Source organism: Talpa occidentalis, unplaced genomic scaffold (assembly GCF_014898055.3).
Source record: "Talpa occidentalis isolate TD23 unplaced genomic scaffold, MPIMG_talOcc4v2.1 talOcc4.10, whole genome shotgun sequence".
Classification (NCBI taxonomy): domain Eukaryota; kingdom Metazoa; phylum Chordata; class Mammalia; order Eulipotyphla; family Talpidae; genus Talpa; species Talpa occidentalis.
In genome coordinates this window covers 76,004,917-76,026,322 of record NW_023600993.1, presented here as the reverse complement: position 1 = coordinate 76,026,322, position 21,406 = coordinate 76,004,917, and the positions used below count along the sequence as shown (strand labels likewise).

The 21,406-nt window shown below is 42.4% G+C and overlaps 1 protein-coding gene across 1 annotated transcript in view; it reads left to right on the top strand.

The window, feature by feature from the left end:
• The window catches only part of ISM1 (isthmin 1), a 78,388-nt gene extending 57,310 nt beyond the window's left edge, over positions 1–21,078 (top strand). The window contains exons 3-6 of the mRNA XM_037494587.2: positions 1,927–2,191; positions 11,066–11,209; positions 15,395–15,484; positions 18,564–21,078. Of these exons, the coding sequence (XP_037350484.1) occupies positions 1,927–2,191; positions 11,066–11,209; positions 15,395–15,484; positions 18,564–19,081 (1,017 nt within the window). The 3' untranslated portion in view covers positions 19,082–21,078. The remainder of the gene's footprint in view (positions 1–1,926; positions 2,192–11,065; positions 11,210–15,394; positions 15,485–18,563) is intronic.
• Positions 21,079–21,406: the final 328 nt, after the last annotated feature.

Here is a 21,406-nt window from a genome sequence, read left to right as displayed (position 1 = left end):
GCGTTTCCTCTCTATTCTTCCCTTTTTTTTTTTCTTTTGAGGATGACTGGAAGCTCCATACTCATTTATAAGTATACAAGGGTAACTTAACAGACTGGGGTGAAGGTGTGGTATAGAAGAAAGTCAATAGTGCCCTTCCAGGCAACTTACCCCAGTGGGGAAGATATACTTGACCTGCTGCAGCCTGAGTATGCTCTAGAACTGAGTGTCTCACACTTGACTTTGTGTCTGAGCCACATAAGGTCACTTAGCCCAAACCCACTGTACATTGGGCAACTTCCTTTGAATGTCAAAGTAAGCAGAATTCAGAGTTCACGAATCCTAATACATAAGGAAGGGGCTGTTTATCTCTGGGTTGGGCACACCCTGGTTCAATTTGGCAAAGCATCCCAGCAACTCTCTCAGATGTCGAGTTAGGGCAAAACTGGAAATGCATCTGCCCAGTACATCTTGCGCTGATTACTCGGAGCGCATGTTTCTGATTCATTTGCACATAACTCATCCAGGGGGTGTTGCAAGAGCTATGTGATGGCCAAAGGAACCCAATGAGTCTTTTATGGTATTTTTTAAAACAAGTTTCTCTATGTTGATTGTCTCTGAGAGCCAAGAAGCTGTATTCTTCCAGCCCTGTGACTTCCAAACTAGACTCTGTAAATCCAAGAGCAAGTTCTGACCTTGTCTCAGGTCTTTCTACTCTGACCCTGAGGATAGGTTGAAGAGTTGGCACATGAGGTCTGTGCTATGGGATGAATGCAAATTGCACCTCTGAAGGCCTGGATCTTGGGGAGTTTGTGTGCATAACTCCATACAACCTGTGACATGCAGTCCCCACCAGCACCTGTGACTTCCTTGCTGCCATGGCCCCATGATGGGATAGTCCCTTTGTTGCCTCTTGAGGGGTTGTGTGGCCATTTGGTTAGAGCTTGGCCTTTGAAGTCAGATACCCATGTTTGACAGTTATTGACTGTGTATCACTAGACAAATTGTTAACTGCTCAGTGTGCCACTTTTCCCAGTCTGTAAAAAGTATCTGTGGTAGTCTAGTACCCACTCCAAAATTTAATAGCTTGAAGCAACCACCGTCAGATTGTCATAGTGCTGAAGTTCAGGTATTTGAGCACAGGAGAGCTCATTTCTTCTCTACATGGTGTTGCCTGGGGTGACTCGACTGGGGCTGGAGGATTCCCAGTGGGCCCATGTGATTGGCTGAAACTGCTCGGTCCTCATCTATGCAGCCTCTCTCTTCATTTGGCCTCTGTGTATGCAGCAGTCTAGGCTAGGATATCTTACACAGAGGTCAGACTAGTCCATGAAAATTAAGAGAAACTGCAAGAACTCATAAGACTTATCACAGTGTTATTTCTACCATAGTCTAGTGGCAAAGTAAATCACAAAGCTAGCCCAGATAGAAGGGAAGGAGAAATAAATTTCACCTCCTGTGTAATACACACATACACAAGGACAGAAATGAATTGCCAGGGACATCTTTGCAGATAATCAATGACAGCAGTTGTTATAAGGTTGTTATGAAGACTACATAAATGAATATGTGGAACATTTAGAAGACAGCCTGGGACAGGTTTGGTATCAGCAAATGATCAGTTTTACTCTAGTGTCACTTCAGAAGCATATATATTACATGTTTACACCTTGAATGAAAGACTTCTCAACAATGTAGTCACCAGTAAATCAAGGCCATTCATTATGAATTGTCTCTTGGATCCTCCCAACCCAAATCCCATGTCCACCAGTAAGTTCACTGCTCACCCCTGGATGTTTTCCATTCTGCATCATCATGAGTGTCAGCTTTCCTTTGAGAGAGATGCGTTCATCCTTTCCTTCTGCTCTACCAAACTTTCTTCTAAGGGCCACCCAGTTTGGAGGCTGTTGACTCCTCATTGACCCTGGCCTGTTCTGAATTCTTCAGGTCACCATAGAGGTGGTGGATGGCCCTGACTCTGAAGCAGATAAAGATCAGCATCCGGAGAATAAACACAGCTGGTCAGTCCCATCCCCCGACTGGCGGGCCTGGTGGCAGAGGTCCTTCTCCTTGGCGAGGGGCAACAGCGGGGACCAGGACTACAAATACGACAGTACCTCTGATGACAGCAACTTCCTCAACCCCCCCAGGGGATGGGACCGTCCAGCCCCAGGTCACCGAACTTTTGAAACCAAAGAGCAGCCAGAATATGGTGAGTTTACCACCCAGTAATATAAAATTGGTGGGGAGACTAAATGACAATGATGAGGCCTAAAAGATATGGAGCCAAGCAAAACCCAGTTTATAGTATGTGGCTTTTGGTCTTCTAGGAGGCAGGCCTCATAAAAACTGTTCTACAGAAGTCCTAAGGAGGTACCAGTAGCCACATTTTTCTGGAAAGACTATAATTTTAAAATCATACCAATTATCCTAGGATAGAATTTTTTCTTTTTTGATTAGGGTTCTTTGAGTTTCTGCCTTTCCCCCCAAATTTTTATATTTTTTTACTAAAAATGAAGAAATCACCAAATTTACCCTCTTATATATTTTAGACTGTAAACTTTTACAGTGAAAATCAATTTAATAAAAGAGATGTGTCTATCTAGTTGCTTCATTTGACCAGGCAACTATGTTTTATTTGACACTGGTGGTGAAATGGCCCTTGGGAATCCACATGAACATCTATTTCCCAGGCTGTCAAAGGCCACCCCACCAACAAATTTCAAGACCCCAAGTTGGGACTCTTAGCTTCACAGTTTTTTGGGGTGGTTTTTTTTTTGTAGAATAAAATGATCTAACAAACAACTTCCAAATGCAGTGACTTAAAATAATAAAAGTCCATTTCTCACTTGAGTTATTCAATCATTCAGAAACCCAGTACTTCCATTTTGGAGTTCCAACTCTAGTAGACCAACTACTAGGGTCTAAGAGTACTCCACCCAGTGTTCTCCATCTAACTGGAAGCCAAGGAAAGAGGGGGGCCTAGAAAAGACATGCATCCTCTTAACCCCCAAGGCCTGGAAATGGTACATATCACACATGCTCAAACTCTATTGGCAAGACCCAGTCACATGGCCCCACGCAGACACAGGGAGGCTGAAAATGTGTTTTTTGTGTCCAAAAAGAAAAAAAAAGCTTTGGCAAGCATCTGGCTAGCCTCTATGGGGAATCAGGCATGTGCCCTATGTTATAAGAACATTTGCTGTCTTACAAATGCTTCCATCAGGGAGATGTTCATGTGGCTTCACCATCAGCAGACTTGGGAACAAATACTAGATGATAAGGTTGATTGAAATGTGCTATTTGCACTCTCACCCAAAAATCCTGATTTTCTGCAAACTAATAGATGATTCTAGGCAATGGCCAAAGCAGCAAGACAGTTTTGTTTCTAGCCACATGGTTTAGTTGTTTAACAAGCATTTATTAAGAGCTAGAAATTCAAAAATAAGGTACAGTCCTCCCCTAATGAGGATCTTAGTTATTTATGGACACGGGAGAAAAATTAGCTAACAGAATAGAGATACACATCAAATGTTAGAGAACAGAAAAAAGCTATCAGACCCCTTTCAGCCAGAAGGCTTGTGAAACCTTCCCCTTTTCTAGGGGAAATCCAATTATTGTGTTTTCCAAGAATAAGAACTGGGAATAGTAATCAACATTTATATAGCATTCACCCTGCATCGGTCCTCTTCCTGGCATCTCACATATATTAGTTCACTCAGCCAGCTCTGAGACACAGACTTCATTTTACAAATGAGAAAACTGAAGCGTGGGAAATTGAGCAACTTGACCTGAAGGTTCAAGATGTAGGATTTATCCCAGTAATCTGGGTCCAGAGTCTGTCTTCTTAACTACTATGCTATTCTGCCTCTCTGAGGGGGAAAAAAGCACCCCCTGTTGGGATAGTAGAGTGGACCCAGCAATGGACACTTAGATTAGAGGGTTAAGAGTGGGAGGAGGGGTCTAATTCTGTTCAACAAGAGAAACACAAAGGATCCCCAGGTGTCAGCCTGCCTTTGCACAGACTGCAGCTTGGCCTATTTGCCCCCTCCACAGCAGAACATTGTTTCTAAGAGCAGGGTTCGGACCCTTGATATCAGAATATCAGAATCCTTGTTTGCATGTTCTCAAAATGCAAGTCTTGGACCCCAGCCCCTTCCCTGTATCCAGTAGTCTTCAAAGTGTGGTCCCCAAACCAGCTGCATCAGCATCATCTGGAATCATGTTAGGAATGCAATTTCCAGGCCCCCACACCAGGCCTACTGAATCAGATGGGTCCCCAAAACCTATGTTTGAAGAATCCCTCCAGGGGGCTCTGGTGCATTGAGTACCACTATTCAAGACAATGATTCTCAGCCTTGGTTGCTAATTATACTAACCTGGAAAAATGTGTTTAAATCTTGATGCCCAGGCTTTTCTCTAGACTGGTAAATTGTGATCTCTGGGGGTGGGGCCCAAGCATCAGCATTTTTCAAACCTCCAAGGTAACTCCAAAACGCAGACCAGGTAGGGGGATGCTGCTGTCCATGTACTGAATCAGAATAGCTATTAGTGTAACCTGGAGTTTGTCTCTTTTTGCTTTTTTGTTTCTTTTTTAACAGAGATCATCAGGTGATTCTGATGCTTACTGAAGTTTAAAGAACACAGTGTTGAGAAACAACTTTCTCATCTAAAGCTTTTACAGAGTACACTCAGCTGAATTCATGAACATTAAGAATATCCTTCCATTTTGGCCTTGAGGATAGAATTTGCTTCTACTGGAGCAGTTACTATGACTTTTCAAACCCTCACCCCCTCCTTCTAGACCAGAACACCTGGGAAATCCCTGCATCTGGATTTTACAGCATCCCTGGGTCATAGAGAAACTCCCATCTTTTAAGATTTTGGAGACTGTCTTAGGAGCTTCCCCATCATTAGATCAGATATCAGGGCTGCCTTTATAAAGAAAATATTGCCCCTATAATGCTTCTAAAGCAGTGCTTCTCAGATTTTTTTAAAAGATTTATTTATTTATGCATACAAGAACTGGGGTACAGGCCAGAGGTGTGGGAGGGTGAGAGGATTCACCAGAGACAGAGTGGGGAGCAGAACAGGCAGATTGACTGAAATACACTGCTGAGGGGAGCAGCGGGCAAGCCAGGAGAGGTCTGCTGCGCCATGTGGGTAACTCCCTGGCTTGGGATCGAACTCGTGCTACAGTGGCTATGGACAGCTTCATAGGTTATGTCCCAACCCCGTGCGCCAAAGGGAGGCCTGCTTCTCAGATTTACTATGCACACAAATAATGTGGGGGTCTTATAAAACTGTAACTTCTGATGCAGCAGATGTAGGAAATGGGCAGAGCCAAGGTAAAGCTGACATTGATGGCCAGCAGACCACACCTTGAGCAGCTGCACCCTAAGCATATTGTAGAGACTGGGCAGCATTTGCCAAATGAATACATAAGCGCTGCTTCTCAGATGATTTACAAGGAGCATGTGATTTCCAGAAATCCATACAGTATCAGATGTGCGGAGTTCTCTTTTTATTTCAATCAAATAACAATGGAGCAATTTCTAAATATTTATCCTGATGTTGGGTGCTATGAAGGATACAGGCAGAGAACACATAGCCAAGGAAGGTGAGACTCACGCACTAGCAAATAATGCAAGCCACTTTGCCTGAGTGCTTGCTGTCTTACCTGAAACAGACAAAATTTACAAGTTCCAGAAACTTGTCTTCATAAAGAATTTTGATCTCAGATTTCTGTGGGTAGGATTTTTAATAAGAACTTAAATGTTGATGGCCAGGATATTTTTTTTAAATCCTTGATGAAATAAAAATATTATAATGGAATCTTTAGACTAAATTATAAAATACACAATAGAAGATAGACCTAATTTGCTATTGTAGGAATATATAATGTGATCATGAGTCAGCTCAAATTTGGACTATATATCTGAGAGACATTTTTATGAAATGTGTTTTAAATACTTTCTATGTAGATTCTTTTTTTTAAAAGATTTGTTTATTATTTATGCATAGAAGAACAGGGTGAACAGGGTGTAGGATAGAGGTTCAGAGGGTGAGAGCATTTGCCAGAGACAAAGTGGGGAGCAGAACAGGTGGATCTATTGAAATACACTGCTAAGGGGAGCAGTGGGCGAGACAGGAGAGGTTTGCTGCACCATATGTGGGTTAGCTCCCTGGCCAGGGATTGAATTCAGGCTGCAGGGGTGATAGCACTGAGACTTAACCTCTATACCACCAGGGAGGCCCTATGTAGATTCTTTTTTTTTTTTTTTTAAGAGGCATGTTTTATTTATTTGTTTGTTTGTTTATACATGCACTGGGTACAGTCAGAAGCACGGGAGGGTGAGAGAATTCACCAGAGCCAGAGCGGGGAGCAGAGCAGGCAGAAGGACCAAGGTACACTGCTGAGGGGAGCAGCGGGCGGCAGGAGAGGTCTGCGCACCATGTGGGACCCTCCTGGGAGCAGCCGGGGATGGAACTGGCGCCGCAGAGGCTGCGGGCAGCTTCGCAACCCAGCACTCAACCGCTGCGCCACTGAGGAGGCCCCCTATGTAGATTCTTAAGGTATCACCCAGGGCAAGGAGAGAGTCAAAGCAAATACTTTTCTGTTAAATAGTAGTACACCATTCCCAAAATTCTTAATAATCCATATAATGAAATCAGATGGACACTGCTTATTGTAAGTTGGGTTGGGACTCAGTTATTTGCGATTCTCTATGTCCTTAGTCATGGTTCTGAGTTAATAGAAGATTTCAGTGTGATTTTTTTCAAGGTTATGTCTTTTTAATGTTAGATTTGGGGGCACATAAGTGGTTGTCTTAATAAAAAAGAAGCCAACATGAATAAGAATCCAAGCCACTGGAACACAAGAATATAGGCCAGGGTACAAAAGGAACAGAAAATCTAATCCCAGTTCTGTTAATTCTGAGCTGTGTGCCATTAGGGAGGTACCTTAACCTCTCAGCCTCAGTTTCCCAGTCCATAAAAGGAGGATGTTTTTAGCTATCTTGTAGAATTATTATAGGAGTTAGTATGTGCTTAGACAGAGCAACTCATTAAAATGGGCCCTCAGCAACTGGCTACCACTATCATCTAGGATTAGTGGTGGAGGCTTGCAGTGGCCAGGTCAAGGCTCAAATCATTTCAGTTGCCCAAACATTGTAACTGGTCACAGGACCCCAGTACCCTGAAACTGTATAATGACTACTCTAAATTTTCAAATGACCTCCTTGAAACCCAGCTGTCAGCCCACTGCTCTAAATTGTTTTCTTTTCTCACTGCACTCTTTGATGTCACAGGGGCTATGAAAGCCCCATATAAATGTTCACAGGGACTGTTGTCTACTGTCTTTTTTGTCGTCTTTGCAATTACTGCCACTCACATTCATTTTCTGCTCTGAGCAATGGTCCTTGGTTAGAAGCAAAGGAGAACAGACTTGTCTTATTATAGCGGAAATGAACACTGCCCTCACAGCTTTGTCTCACAGTCAGAAATTCCTCTTCTGTGCTTTGAACACATTAAACAAATAGAAATCCACGAGAGGAAGGTCTTTGCTGAGCCGTTCGTCTGGACCACGTGCTGCAGGGGCTTCAGGGTGATGAGCTGTCATCTACACTTTCCCCTGGCAGGTTGTTTCATTTCATTCCAAGCCCAATAGAAATGATTCACCATGTGGCTATGTAACTGTTCTGTGCCTAACTTCAGGGGACCATATTAAAAAATATGTTTGGAAAATACATGGTTTTGTGAACATTTAAAATAAAGACATGGAAAAAGCCACTTCCTGGGATAATAAATCTTTCATGGTTTCAGAGTTGGCTGGTCATCTAGAAAGCATATTTTAGGGAGAATTTTACAGTACATTTGTAAGTTAGCTTTTACTGCTTAAGAAACCTCCTCTAAAATGTAGTGGCTTAAAAGAACAAACGTATTCTCTCTCTCTCATCTGCAGGTTGTCTGGACTAATTTAACTAAAGCTACATGATCTAGGATGGCTTTGCTTATAATAATGGGGTCCCAGGGAACTCCCTGGTGGCACAAGGGGTTCAGCACAGTGCTGTGAAGCTATCTTCAGCCTCTACAGCATGAGTTCAATCCCCAGCCAGGGAGCTGGGGATTGCACCCACATGGTGCAGCAGACCTCTCCTGTCTTGCCCACTGCTCCCCTCAGCAGTGTTTTTCAGTGGATCTACCTGTTCTGCTCCCTACTCTGTCTCTGGTGAATCCTCTCACACCCCCTGCCCCCCTACACACACACCTCTGGCCTGTACCCCAGCTCATGTATGCATAGATTAATAAATCTTTAAAAAAATAAATAATGGGGTCCCAGCTGGACCATTGTAGGTGCTGAGAAAGCTAGGGTCTCTCTCCACCTACCCCTTAGCCCTGCAGGAGTCTAGCCCTGGACTCTTCACATTGTGGTAGAAGGCGTCACCTTCAGCACCGTGAGGGCTAGTGCTAATGGGCAAGCACTTTTATATCTTTGTTTACCTATTTTTTGCTATTTTCCCAATGGTCAAAGCAAGTCACATGATCTGCTAGGTTGGTGAGAGAGATGAGTAACTAAAAGAGTCGATATATGGAGAGGAAGTATGGAAGTCACTTTTCACATAATCTGACACAGTATTAATATTTAATAATTTAAATCCCAAAAATTACTTCAGTTTCAAGATTCCAATATTTGCCTTGTGATGCATTAAACTGTAAAATGTCCAAGTTCAAGGAAGTTATTTCCCAAAATCAGCTGCCCATAATACTGCATTAGAAAGAAAAGATTGCAAGAGATTTCTAGATATGGTTGCAGCCCCACTGCTTGGGCTGAACCATGCAGGACACCGCTGGGTATCACTGATTCTGTACCACACAGGTAACATGATCTCTACCTGTATGACTTACAAAGCTTTCCGTAACTGAGCAACTACCCCTTTTTATGAATTTAAAGACATTATAATTTTTAGTTGTGACTTTCTGTTGTTGTGATGAGCTCTAGCAAAACCTACCTCAGTGGAATGTGATTGAGTGTGTTCACCTGTGTGACACCCCACTGTACCCGGGTGCTCCCGCTGACAAGAGTGGATGATGTGGTTGTTCAGGAACATCTCTCGTGCTCTCAGGAGATTTCCAAGAGATATCAACTGCAAAGGTCTCTGAGGAGAGCCAAGGCCCCTACCTCAGCAGTTTTTTCCCCCAGAAAGCCACGTGTCCCTTCAGTTCTATGTGTTGATGCCCAGTAACACATGGAAGAGAGGAAGAAAGCTAACACTGGGGAAGCAGGCCCAGCTCCCTCATACAAGGCAGGATTTTCAAACATCTGCTTGGCTGTGTGATTGGAAAACCATTCCTTAGAAAAAAAAATCAAAGTTCGGAAAAAATCTTCTTTTGGAGGGAGAAGAAATGGATGGGGTTTTAGGGGGTAGGCGAGGTGTGAGCAAATTCTCTGCTCTGGGTTAGGAAGGAGGGCACAAGCATGAAATCTTCCCAGACTGCTTAACGGACTGAGGAGATCCAGCACCCTATGTTGGCCTGCGGAACATTTAAAGTGAGTGCCATGTAAACACAGCCTGGAGGCTGGCACTGGGCCCACAGCTCAGGTAGAAACATGTGTGGACGACATTCTTGCTGGGCCTACGTAATAACAATCACCACCACAACCTGTTATGAAAGGAGAGGACCCCTTCCTTGTAATGCACATGCCTTTAGCTCTGTGCTTGGCATCAGTAGAGGCCCCAAGGCTGCAGGAAGATTTGGACAAGCCAGGAGAAAGTATTACAGAGTGTAGATGCTGCAGAGTTGTGCTCAGAGATCTGGGGCTTAGCACTAGAGCCCAGACTTTCCTTTCTGTTACCCTTATTACCTAGAATAAGTCACTCAACCACTCAGGACTTCATTTCTTTACTTCTAAAGAAAGGAAGTTATCTGAGGCATCCAGAAGTAGACGGGGAGGGACAGTGAGAGGAAGAGGGGTGAGAACAGTGTTTGAGGAGAGCACAATGCACTATGGTAGAGGACTATGAATACTTTTGTGGTAAGAAAGCTACGGTTTCTCCTCAAAAGAGAAATCCTATACGAACCAAAATAATAATAATAATAATAATAATAATAATAAGGATGTAAAACAATGGTACATCTTTAAAAAAATTTAAAAATACTTTTTTAAAAAGAAAAGAATTTAATCCAGATAAATACACCAACTTCCATCATAGCTCTCACACTCCCAGTCGCCCCAATCTTGTTTCTTTCTCCATTTCTCATACTAATTATTGACTTCTAATATACTCTATAATTTGCTCATTTTTTTGTGTGTATTGATTATTGTCTGACTCTTTTCACTAAAGCACTAGTTGCATCAGAACAGGAATCTTTGAGAGTTTTATTTAATGACATTTCCCACATTTATAAAGTTATGTCTGGCATATAATAGGGATTCCATAAATATGCAATGGGTTGATGTTGAGTGATGACCTCAAAGGACCACTTCTAGCTTGACCATTATGTGCTGGTTATCTTCACTTACATAACCCTCCCCAACGGAAAGGTTATTATTTCTCATTCTGTGGCTCAGAAATTCAGGTAATTCCTCTACTTCCAATGAGATTTGCTGCATTCTGCAGTGCACTGGGAAGAGCTAAAAAGTTCAAGATGGCATTATTCATATACCCAGTGTCTGGGTGAGCCTTCCTGTGGCTCCTCTCTTTTTATGTGATGTCCCATAGTTCACAGGTTTAGTCGAGCTAAAGTTGGCAGCTGCCAGACCTTCTAAGGCCAAAGTCTGCCCAGATTTTGAATGTATGTACAGAGATGGAAGGTACTCTGGCATCTCTAACTGAGAGAAGATCCCATCTTCTGCAAATGTGTGCATTTTTAACAAGAACTTAGTGGTCACCTTTATGGGTCAGGTCCTGGGTATGTGTTGATCACCAAGAGTCCTTCAGAGTCCCTGCCTTATAAAAGCTAACCCCATAGGCATCTGGTCCCCTCAACAGTGTCAGCAATGGAAGAGGACAACTGGGCAGCTGTTTGATCAAAGGGATTTGGGGACTCTGGGTTGGTGACCATCTCCCTGGCTCCCTTGCAGATTCCACAGATGGTGAAGGAGACTGGAGTATCTGGTCTGTCTGCAGTGTTACCTGTGGGAACGGCAACCAAAAAAGGACCAGGTCTTGTGGCTACGCCTGCACTGCCACGGAATCTAGGACATGTGACCGTCCAAACTGCCCAGGTGTGTTTATGAAGGGATGCAGCTCCAAGCTCAAGGGATATCTTGTCATTTAAGAACTTACAGAAATTGACTTTATAAAAGACAACCATTTCCTTATTAAGAATTCTGACCAAACTGAGACAAGCGATATATAATAAGCTGAGTGGGTGAAAAGATGGATTTTTTTTTCACTCTTATGCGCAATTGCAGTAGCTATGACCTAGAAGACAATGCCACAGTGTACTTATTTAATTCAAAGGAAGGACTCGGGTTAACTTGGGCCTTTGATGTGGGATTTGTTGTGTCTTGAAGAGACACATGAGGACAGACACTGATGATCTGATAAGAAAGTCGGGTGAAGCTTTGACAAACATCTACAGACAAACCATGCAGTGAGCCCTGAAGGTAATGCCTGAGAGTAGCTGAAGGCTCTCATGGAGAAACTGGGGTAACTTGGCAGTTAATTGTTGCTTTAACTCCATTGTTAGTGTTTTAAAAGCTAAACTAATTGCAAACTTAGTAGTGAAAAATAATCATGACTGTCTGTAGCAGTCATTGTCAAACCGCAGCCTATTTTTTGCACACCCACACATTTTTAAAGGGTTATTAAGAAGAGGATAAGGAAGGGGGAGGAAGATTGTGCACCCAAAACCATATATGACCCACAGAGACTAAAATATATACTCTGTGACAGTTTACAGAAAAATTTACCAATAGAACAGGAGGTCTATAGTTTTACATTTATTATATGGATTTCCCATTGCCAGGTAGAATGCCAAACTAAAATATGTTCGTTCTTCCAAGAAACCACGCATTCTAAATGGCTTCATCTGAAAGAAATTCAGAGACAAAAAATTTGATCTCTGCACCCCAGACTTCCTTTTCCTACCCTTAGAAACTGTTCTCAAGTCAGACAGCTGAGATTTGGAGCAAAAAAAGTGGCAGAGAAAAGGGGTTTCTGCTGAGAGAAGGGAAGGAAACTGGGCACGTGTGAGTTAGAAAGGGAGCATATGTAGAAAATGGGGCTGAGATGTGAGGTGTGTGTTGTGCAGCATTATACACGATAGCCAAGAGTTGGAAAAAAACAACCTAAGTGCCCATCAACAGATGACTGGACAAAGATGATGTCCAAATGAAATCCTAGCATTTGCAAAGGCATGCATGAAAAGACAAACACCATGTGATTTGACTTATGTATGAAGAAACAAAACACATGAATGTACTAAATAAAACAAAAACAAACTTACACAAAAGGAACAAAATAGTGATTACAGACAGGAAGAGAAGGAGGATGATAAATCAGGCGAAATTCGTCATCTATATGGTGATGGATGGAAACTAGAATTCTGGTAATGAGCATAATGTAGTGTATACAGGTGTTGATACCTTAAACCTATATGATGTTATAAATCAATGTTACTTCAATTTAAAAAAAACTCATGATATTTCAGTTTCTCTACAAATACTATAAAGTTTCAACTTGGAGAAAATGCTAAGGTAGGTTATAGAAAAATGACAGCGCTTAGCTATTTCATTTCACTTCCCAGTAATGAACATGTGAGACTCTCACCTATTTTATGATTATTTTCTTTTTTTTTTTTTATTTATACAAGAGCCGGGGTACAGTCCAGATGTGCGGGAGGGTGAGAGGATTCACCAGAGACAGAGCGGGGAATAGAACAGGCAGACTGACCAAAGTACACTGCTGAGGGGAGCAGAGGGTGAGACAGAAGAGGTCTGCTCACCATGTGGGTTGCTTCAAGGCCGGCGGGAATGGAACCAGCACTGCAGAGGCTGCAGACAGCTTCACAGCACTGCGCTCAACTGACTGAGCCACCAGGGAGGCCCTATGATTATTTTCTAACTATAAATTGATGTTAGGTTTACCCAGGTGATAATTTTTCTTTTTTTCTCAGTAGAGGTAAAAATTCAAGAGAAAATGTTTAAAACATTTCACTTGATGTTCTACTTAATAAATTAATAAAATAATAAAGAAAAAAAGTGGGAGGGGTTGTTCTGGTTCCTTGTCAGCTATGCAGATGGATTTCAAAAAATTATAGCAATTATCAAATGCTTCTTCTGACCTTCCCCAAGCTCATCATAATGAAGCTAAGTTTGCAATCTGGTATGATGGAATTTGGATGGGGTAGAAATTAATAATAATAATAATAATAACAATAAGAGAAAGAGAAAAGAAAGAAAACTATAAGAAGGAAAATATAAAGAAAATGAAGAAGAAAATAATGATGAAGACAAAGCAAAAGAGAATGTGACTACCGTGAAAATAAAGATGATGTAAATATGTAAATTAACAATAAAGATTATGAGAAATAAGAAATTTTTTGAGCATTTAAGTATCAAAATTTTTCTAAGGTCTTTATATATGTTATTTAATGTAACACTTATAATAGCCTGATACAATAACTATCTGTTCTTTTTTTTTTAAATTAATAAATTTTATTTTTATATTCCTCATACATTTGCAATCCCCCCATTCTGACCCCAATCCCTCCCCTCCCGCCCCCCCACCCCCCAAAAAGTGTCTCTGGTTCATAGTTTTTGTTGGTTTTGATTTTCACTTTCTTATAGTTATTCATTTTCCTGGTCCCTTATTTAAGTATTCTAGATTCCTGCTATGAGTGAGACCATCCGGTATTTTTCTTTTTCTTTTTGGCTTATTTCACTGAGCATGATCCCTTCCAGCGTGGAAACTGAGGCAGGAGTTAATTTTCCTAGAACTCAAACAGGCAGAAAGTGACCCATCTGGAATTTGAATCTGATTGTCTGATTAGACAGTTCATGCTCTTAACCACTGAACTATGCCACTGTCACTAGGAGGAAGGGTATCAGGCTCAGCCACACTTAGATACAAACAGCCTTTAATATCAGGATCTGGGTCTTATCTGTTGTTTTAATCTCCCACAGCTGGCATCCAGATCCAGGGCTCTCAGCTGGCAAGACGACAGACTTAGTCATCTTGTTAGGGGACGGCTATTCCCTGTCACCATTTTGACTATTTCCTTCTCACCAGTCCTGCTCATACACTTTGTGTGCTTCTGAACTTAGCCTCCTTCCATCCTTTCTGCTTTTCTGTTCCTGAATCTTGCAGCTTTTCAGAGCTCCTTGGAACATGAAGGATTTCCTTTTGCAGGACCTCCTGCCTATTTGGTCTGTTGATTCTCAGGCTTACTGGAAAGAGTCATGGGGCAGCAGTCTCCCTGACCTGGCAGTGATTAAACTGTAAAAGTTTGTCCCTTAAGTCAATCCTACAAATAAGTTTAAGGGCGCTCACATAAAATCAGAAAGAACCCCTTAAAAGGAAGCAAGTCACGCCTAACAGGGCAGCCAAGGTTCTCCAACGAATAGTCCAAGTTCCACCACCCCTGCCTCTCCTCACTGCCTTAGCTTACACAGGATTCCTGTTTGTACAGGAAGCCTGGGTGGGGGTGGTAGTTTGGGGAGCCAGAAAGATTGAGGCCACCTGGGTTCAGTTCCTCAGAGCAAGTAACGACAAGCCCAACTTAATCTTTTTGTGGCATCATCAGCAATGCTGAAAGTTCTAGAATATGCGATGTCTGATCTCTAATTGTAAAATATTGCAGCCTCAAAATGAGCTAGACAAATCTCCCTGGGAAAAATATCAGCAAACATTTACCATGACTATTCAAAGTGCTTTCTTTACACATAATTCATTTAATCCATTCAACCCTGAAGGTGCATCATTTAGCTCTCCCCATTTTACAGATACAAAAACTGTTTATCACATGAATAAGTGACTTGCCCAAGGTCACACTAGTAATGGCTTGAAGGAGAGTCATTCCCTAAGGCAGGTATTATCCAGACAAGATACTAAGCACTACCCTATACCACCTCTAGTTTGTCACCCTGATACACCAGACAGATACCATGCAGGCATGTGTCCCCTATTGCCCAAAACCCTATTTGGGGGCCTAATAAACGAGTTCCTTAGGACCCACTCTGGCACATTTAGATCCGATTTCATGCTGCAAATGGTACCTGGTGTTTTAATATATTTTATGCTCAACTATGTAGCTTTTTACTGTTTCCTCTGCTGGCAAGTTTCTGCCCTTGCGTAGTAATGAATACAAAAAGGCTTTGTTCGAGTGTATTTGTTGTTGTAATTGGGGGTGGGGAGTGACTTTTTCCTTATAACTAGGGAAAAAATGACCTCCTGTCTGTGTTTAGGCATTGAAGACACCTTCAGGACAGCTGCCACGGAAGTGAGTCTGCTTGCGGGAAGTGAGGAGTTCAATGCCACCAAACTATTTGAAGTTGGTGAGAAGGTTTTTTCGTTTTTATCCAAATATTGATTTAGTGTTCTGAAGATTCCTTTTGCTATTGCAAGGCCATCTCTGGATTAACTTAAATGTTTCATTTTCCTCTTATGGTGTCCAATTCTCCCAGCATGTTCCTTGCTCACTGAATATACTCCAAGAGAGCAGTTCCGTGTCTCCTGCACCAGACAGAGCTGAGAATCCCTTCTCTAGCTGTCCTCTAGCTACAGTCTCCATGGCCACAGTGAAGCTAGGACCACTCCTCCCTAATACAGAATCAGTCCAGAGGAAGAGGCAAGACCCATGGAACATTATAGCCCTCACTGAGTGTCCAAAATGACAGCAAGAAATGATGTCCTCAGTTCTCCAGCAGAGGGAGGGAGGGAACTTTCTCAATGTTATCCCTGCCCTGCTCCACCACATGAATTTTCTGTAAACTTTTGCTATACCATGCCATTCACTTGCTAGAAAATTCTAGAACAAATTCAATAAATGGGAAACAAACAAAATTAAGTGACAACTAAGATATAAGGTGGAAGCTTTCTTTTGAAAAAATAGTTTCATATACTTCTGGATATAATTAAATATTATAGAAAAATAAGACTTCTGCCCCATTTCCTTTTGTGACGTCCAAAATTCTTTCTTAGCCTCTTCACTTCTGCCCTGCTTCCTCAACCAAACTGGAGATAGCTTGGAAATTCTTTGCTATCCAGGTATTCCACCACAGTTCATATAAACTGCCTGTAGCAGGAGCCTTCTGCAAACACAAAGCATTTGACCCAAAAACAAATTTAAAAAGATGAAACATGGGAATTTTATAAATGTAAAGGCCAACAAACAGCAAAGTCAGTCCTTCACAGCAAAGAGCTTCTCAGACCTCCTGTATCACACACCACAGGCAGGCGGCCATTTGCCATTTGACCTTTCGCAAAGGATGGGTCCAGATGCACAAAGCCACACCTGAGAGGCAGCTATGGATACAAAGGGAGGAGTAAGAATGATGAATCAGTTGGGTGCCAGGCAGGAAAAATACATGGCACATGCAAATCGGGTAATTGAAGGGCAGTTGAGGAACTGTTTGCAAAGGTATGAGCAGCATGAATGTAAACCAAGAGGGGAGTGTAGAAAAACCCAAGGCTGGAAAGAGTGGGGAACTCTTACCACCCAATTCCATGTAGGGAACAGATGAAGTAGTGATTATGAGAACCTACCAGGTAGCAGCAAAGAGGGCTATCTGACAGCAATCCTGGCTCTCAGAAGGCTATAGCACATTCATAACAGGGAGGGGGGAGTAAAGAGGACAAATACCCTCACACTCCTTTCCCTTCCTCTGGTCTGGCCAGTCCTCCTTTTGGCCCAACCTAACTAGATGTCAGGGCTCAAGGAGCCTGTTAATTCAGTTCTCACAGAAAAATCTTCCAGGGCAAGGAAAATTATGGAATGAGGATATAGAAGGACAAACAGAAGATGCCCAGCAGAGATGGGAAAAGCGTGACTTGTGCAAGATCAAGTTTCTTTATCTGCACTATGTCAATTTTCTGATCTGTAAAATAGCAGGAGGTATAATGCCAACCTGATAGAAATATTGTAAAGTTAACTGAGTTAATATTTGTATTTGTTCACACTTAACACTATGTAAGCTTGATGCACAGTCAATCAATGTCCTGTAGGTACATGAATTAAGATGACTTTCCACCCTAGAGAAAATACAAAGCCATTTTTCTGGAGTCTCACTGAACTTTGTTGATAAAGACCAGTTTTTTTCTATTTAACTTTGGTTTGAATGATTAATGTGTACCTGGAGCACCTTCCCATGGTCTGTCTCCACCTCTGTTAGTGTGGTCTGTCAGTTCAGGTCCTCCAAGGAGCATTTATCAGGTAGAATTAGAATTTCAAGAGATTTTTGGAGGAGGCGATAGGGGAGAAATCAAGAATAGGCAGGAAGTGGGCCTCCCCTGGTGGCGCAGCGGTTGAGTGCTGAGTTGTGAAGCTGCCCGCAGCCTCTGCAGCGCCGGTTCGAGGGTACTACATGGTGCAAAGACCTCTCCTGCCGCCCGCTGCTCCCCTCAGCAGTGTACTTCAATCAGTCTGCCTGTTCTGTTCCCCGCTCTGGCTCTGGTGAATTCTCTCACCCTCCCGCGCTTCTGACTGTACCCAGTGCTTGTATAAATAAATAAATAAATCTTTAAAAAAAAAAAAGAATAGGCAGGAAGAACTTTCAGACTGAGATGCAGAAAGAGACGGAAGGAGAACTGGGAAGCAAATACCTCAGTGCAAGTCTGATAAAGTCTTGAGTCATGCTAAGGGGGCATCCCAAGCCTTTGTCTGTTGGAGGAGTCCCAAAATGGTGCCCATAACACTCAGTCATTTTCTGAGAGTAGCACAGCCTGAGTGTGACCTTGATGTGAACACCTGAGCAGATCCAAAGCTGCTATAGCTGGAGACTACCATTCTGCGAAGTCCTCATTATGGGTTTTCTTGTAGGAGCTCTGAGCGGGGCACCTATGCAGTGGCTGCCATGCAGCTCTGCGTGTCTCAGGACCAGTCACACACTTGCACTGATAGAAATGACATTGCATTGAACACCCATGGGACCACTTATTCCTTTGCCTCCTTTGAGTCACTCCACAAAGCATCACGGTAGGCTTCCTTAAATATGCCTCATCTTACCCACTGCAATTTATTGAGGCAGATACTGTGGGTGACCAGCCCACGTCCCCTCTACCCACACACACCAAGTCTGCATAGCCCAGCCTGACCTCCAGTTGGCAGCGCTACAGTTCTTGCCTGAGAGCTTTTTCTGATTCCCTTTTCCTGGTGGCATGCAGGTAGTCATTGCAAAGCTATGTGCTCTCCACTATGTTTTTGAAAAATTTTTCAAATATAAAGTGGGCAGGGTAGGAAGTTGCCTTTAATTCAGCATTGAACCAAGTTCCCAAATTCAAGAGAGGTGAGCATGGACACCTGGTGGCTAAAGGGAAGCCAATGGGGTTAGATTGACTCTGGGAGGGGGAGTTGTCTTACATCACCCTCTGCCCTTTTTGCATTTGGTTAGAGGGTTTCTCTGTGGCCTTTTTCAGACACTGACAGCTGTGAGCGGTGGATGAGCTGCAAAAGCGAGTTCTTAAAGAAGTACATGCACAAGGTGATCAATGACCTACCCAGTTGCCCATGCTCCTACCCCACGGAGGTGGCCTACAGCACGGCAGACATCTTTGACCGCATCAAGCGTAAGGACTTCCGCTGGAAGGATGCCAGTGGGCCCAAGGAGAAACTGGAGATCTACAAACCCACAGCCCGGTACTGCATTCGCTCCATGCTGTCCCTGGAAAGCACTACTCTGGCTGCCCAGCACTGTTGCTATGGCGACAACATGCAGCTCATCACCAGGGGTAAAGGAGCGGGGACGCCCAACCTCATCAGCACAGAGTTCTCAGCAGAGCTTCACTACAAAGTGGACGTCCTGCCCTGGATTATCTGCAAGGGCGACTGGAGCAGGTATAATGAGGCCCGGCCTCCCAACAATGGACAGAAGTGCACCGAAAGTCCCTCAGATGAAGATTACATCAAGCAGTTCCAAGAAGCCAGGGAGTATTAACTAGGGGCCACCTCTAGTATCTGTGACACTAGGCACTGCACTGATCTGCCACCTGAGGCAGAGTCCCTCTTCTCCACATTATGTATATTTGTATATACCATATGATTATTTTCATAAATTACACTAGGGCTGTGTGCCAGGTCCAGGTGACCATCTGAAGCCACCCTTGCCACCTACAATGCCTATAGGCCTCAGAAGTCTTCGAAGGGATCATGTCAACAGGAGGATGAGGACAGAGAAATGGAAGATCCTGGAATTATAGTGGGTGGGATTCAATTCACATCTGGATCTGGTGTTTCCTAGAGAAGCAAAGGGGGAAAGAGACTGAAGCTGTAAACGTTATAAGCAATTTTTATATATAACTTATTTAATATGAATGTGACTTAAGCATAACCTTTTCTCTGGAGTTGTCATGATGAAACTATTTAATCACTTCTGTGAGAGTTCACCAAGGGGCTTAGGGAAGTGGAAGAGAAAGGGAATGTAAAGATTTCTTTAAAAATAAATAGTTCAATGGAAATCTATCAAAATAAGAAAATGCACACCTTAAACCAAATGTTATTTAGTCGTGGGGCATCTTGCTGAACACTCAGCTTCTGAAATGCCCTTGCTTCATACTGGGTAGGGGAAAGGGAAAATGAATGTTTTAGGGGCAAATCTGAAGCCTGGTTTTAAATAGACTTTCAGATAATTGCCATTATTGGTATAATGCTATGATTCTACTAAAAGGCCCCAGGGTGGCAGAATTTCTGCTCACAACTTAGTGGGTTCAGAAAGCTGCAGAAAGGGTAGATATGAAAACAGGGAATAGCACTTTTCCAAAGAAAAATGCAAAACAAATAAGATAGGTACATGAACCTCATTTCATCTATTTTATTATAGTGCCATCTTAATAATTTTTTCTCCACTGATACATTCTCAGTAAATAAATATAAAAAAGGGAGAGGGACTCAAGTCTAGGAAATCCTAATTTTTTATGTTTTAAGAAGGAAAAAGACTACATTATTTTTGTAAAGTATTTATTGAGTCATTGAGTCAGAGCATCGAGCAATTTTAATATGACCTGGTTTTGTAGGGTGGAACTTAGGATAAATAAAGTGTTGGTTCTTATGCAGTCTTTACTTGCAAACTCCAGGAAGAGAATATATAATAAAATCATAATAAAATGTGTTACCTGAATAAAATGTGTTACCTGCAAATATTTATGATACAAATACCATAAAAGCCCTGGCAAAGCTGGGTTTCAAGGCACGGGAAAGGAACATTCAAACCATATGGTTATAAAGGGCTCATTGATTGACATTATTGTGGAATAAGTCATAGCATTTTTGGTACCAAGGGTGTCACACCAATCCCCAAGAGGCTAAAGTTCATTAACATATGTGACTTTTTGCCCACACAAAGCAAAGAAAGAGCTAAGAAAGCCGGAGTAAAGGTGATGAAAGTGCAGGCAAAATTCTGCAACTATAATAAACAAAACAATTCATCATGCAAATTATTACTTTTCCAGATGAGAAAACCAAAACTCAGAAAAAAAATCACATCGAACACACCTTTCATTTCTTAACCCAGTGCTCTTTCTAATATATTAAAATGTTGCTGAACTTAAATCATACCTGATGTCTTTGGTATTCCTGGCCCCACCTTAATAAAATCTTGCTCTTTTGGAAAAACTCTTATCTGTCATTTACATCTTAGATTAAATTAGCCATGTGTTGCCCACTCTCACGATGATGCTTATCTTTAAGGAGACTTATTCGCATCTGAAGGAATTTTAGACAACTGAATTGGCAGGGATTGAATCAATAAGTTTGTATATCAGGGAAACTTGAGATTTGGATTGTAAAAATAGAAAGAGATGTTTCGAATAATGTAAAGAGAATTGGTTGCAGTGGATTATATTACCTTTGTGGTGGTAAGTTCCTTGTGAAGACATAGATTCAAGCAGAGGCTTAGATAAAGCACATGAGAGGTCTAACTGAACGATAAAACAAAAGTATGCAGAAATAATGCCTTCTGATAAATTTTCTATTAAAATAGATTTGCAGGGCCTCCTCGGTGGCGCAGCGGGCTGGGCACCGCACTGTCTGCAGCCTCTGCAGTGCGGGTTCGATTCCCGGCCAGCCAGGGAGAATCCCACATGGCACAGCAGACCTCTCCTGTCTCGCCCGCTGCTCTGCTCAGCAGTGTATTTCAGTCAATCTGCCTGTTCTGCTCCCTGCTTTGTCTCTGGTGAATCCTCTCACCTTCCCGTGCCTCTGGCTTGTACCTCGGCTCTTGTACAAAAATAAATAAATCTTAAAAAAATAAAATAAAATAGAATTG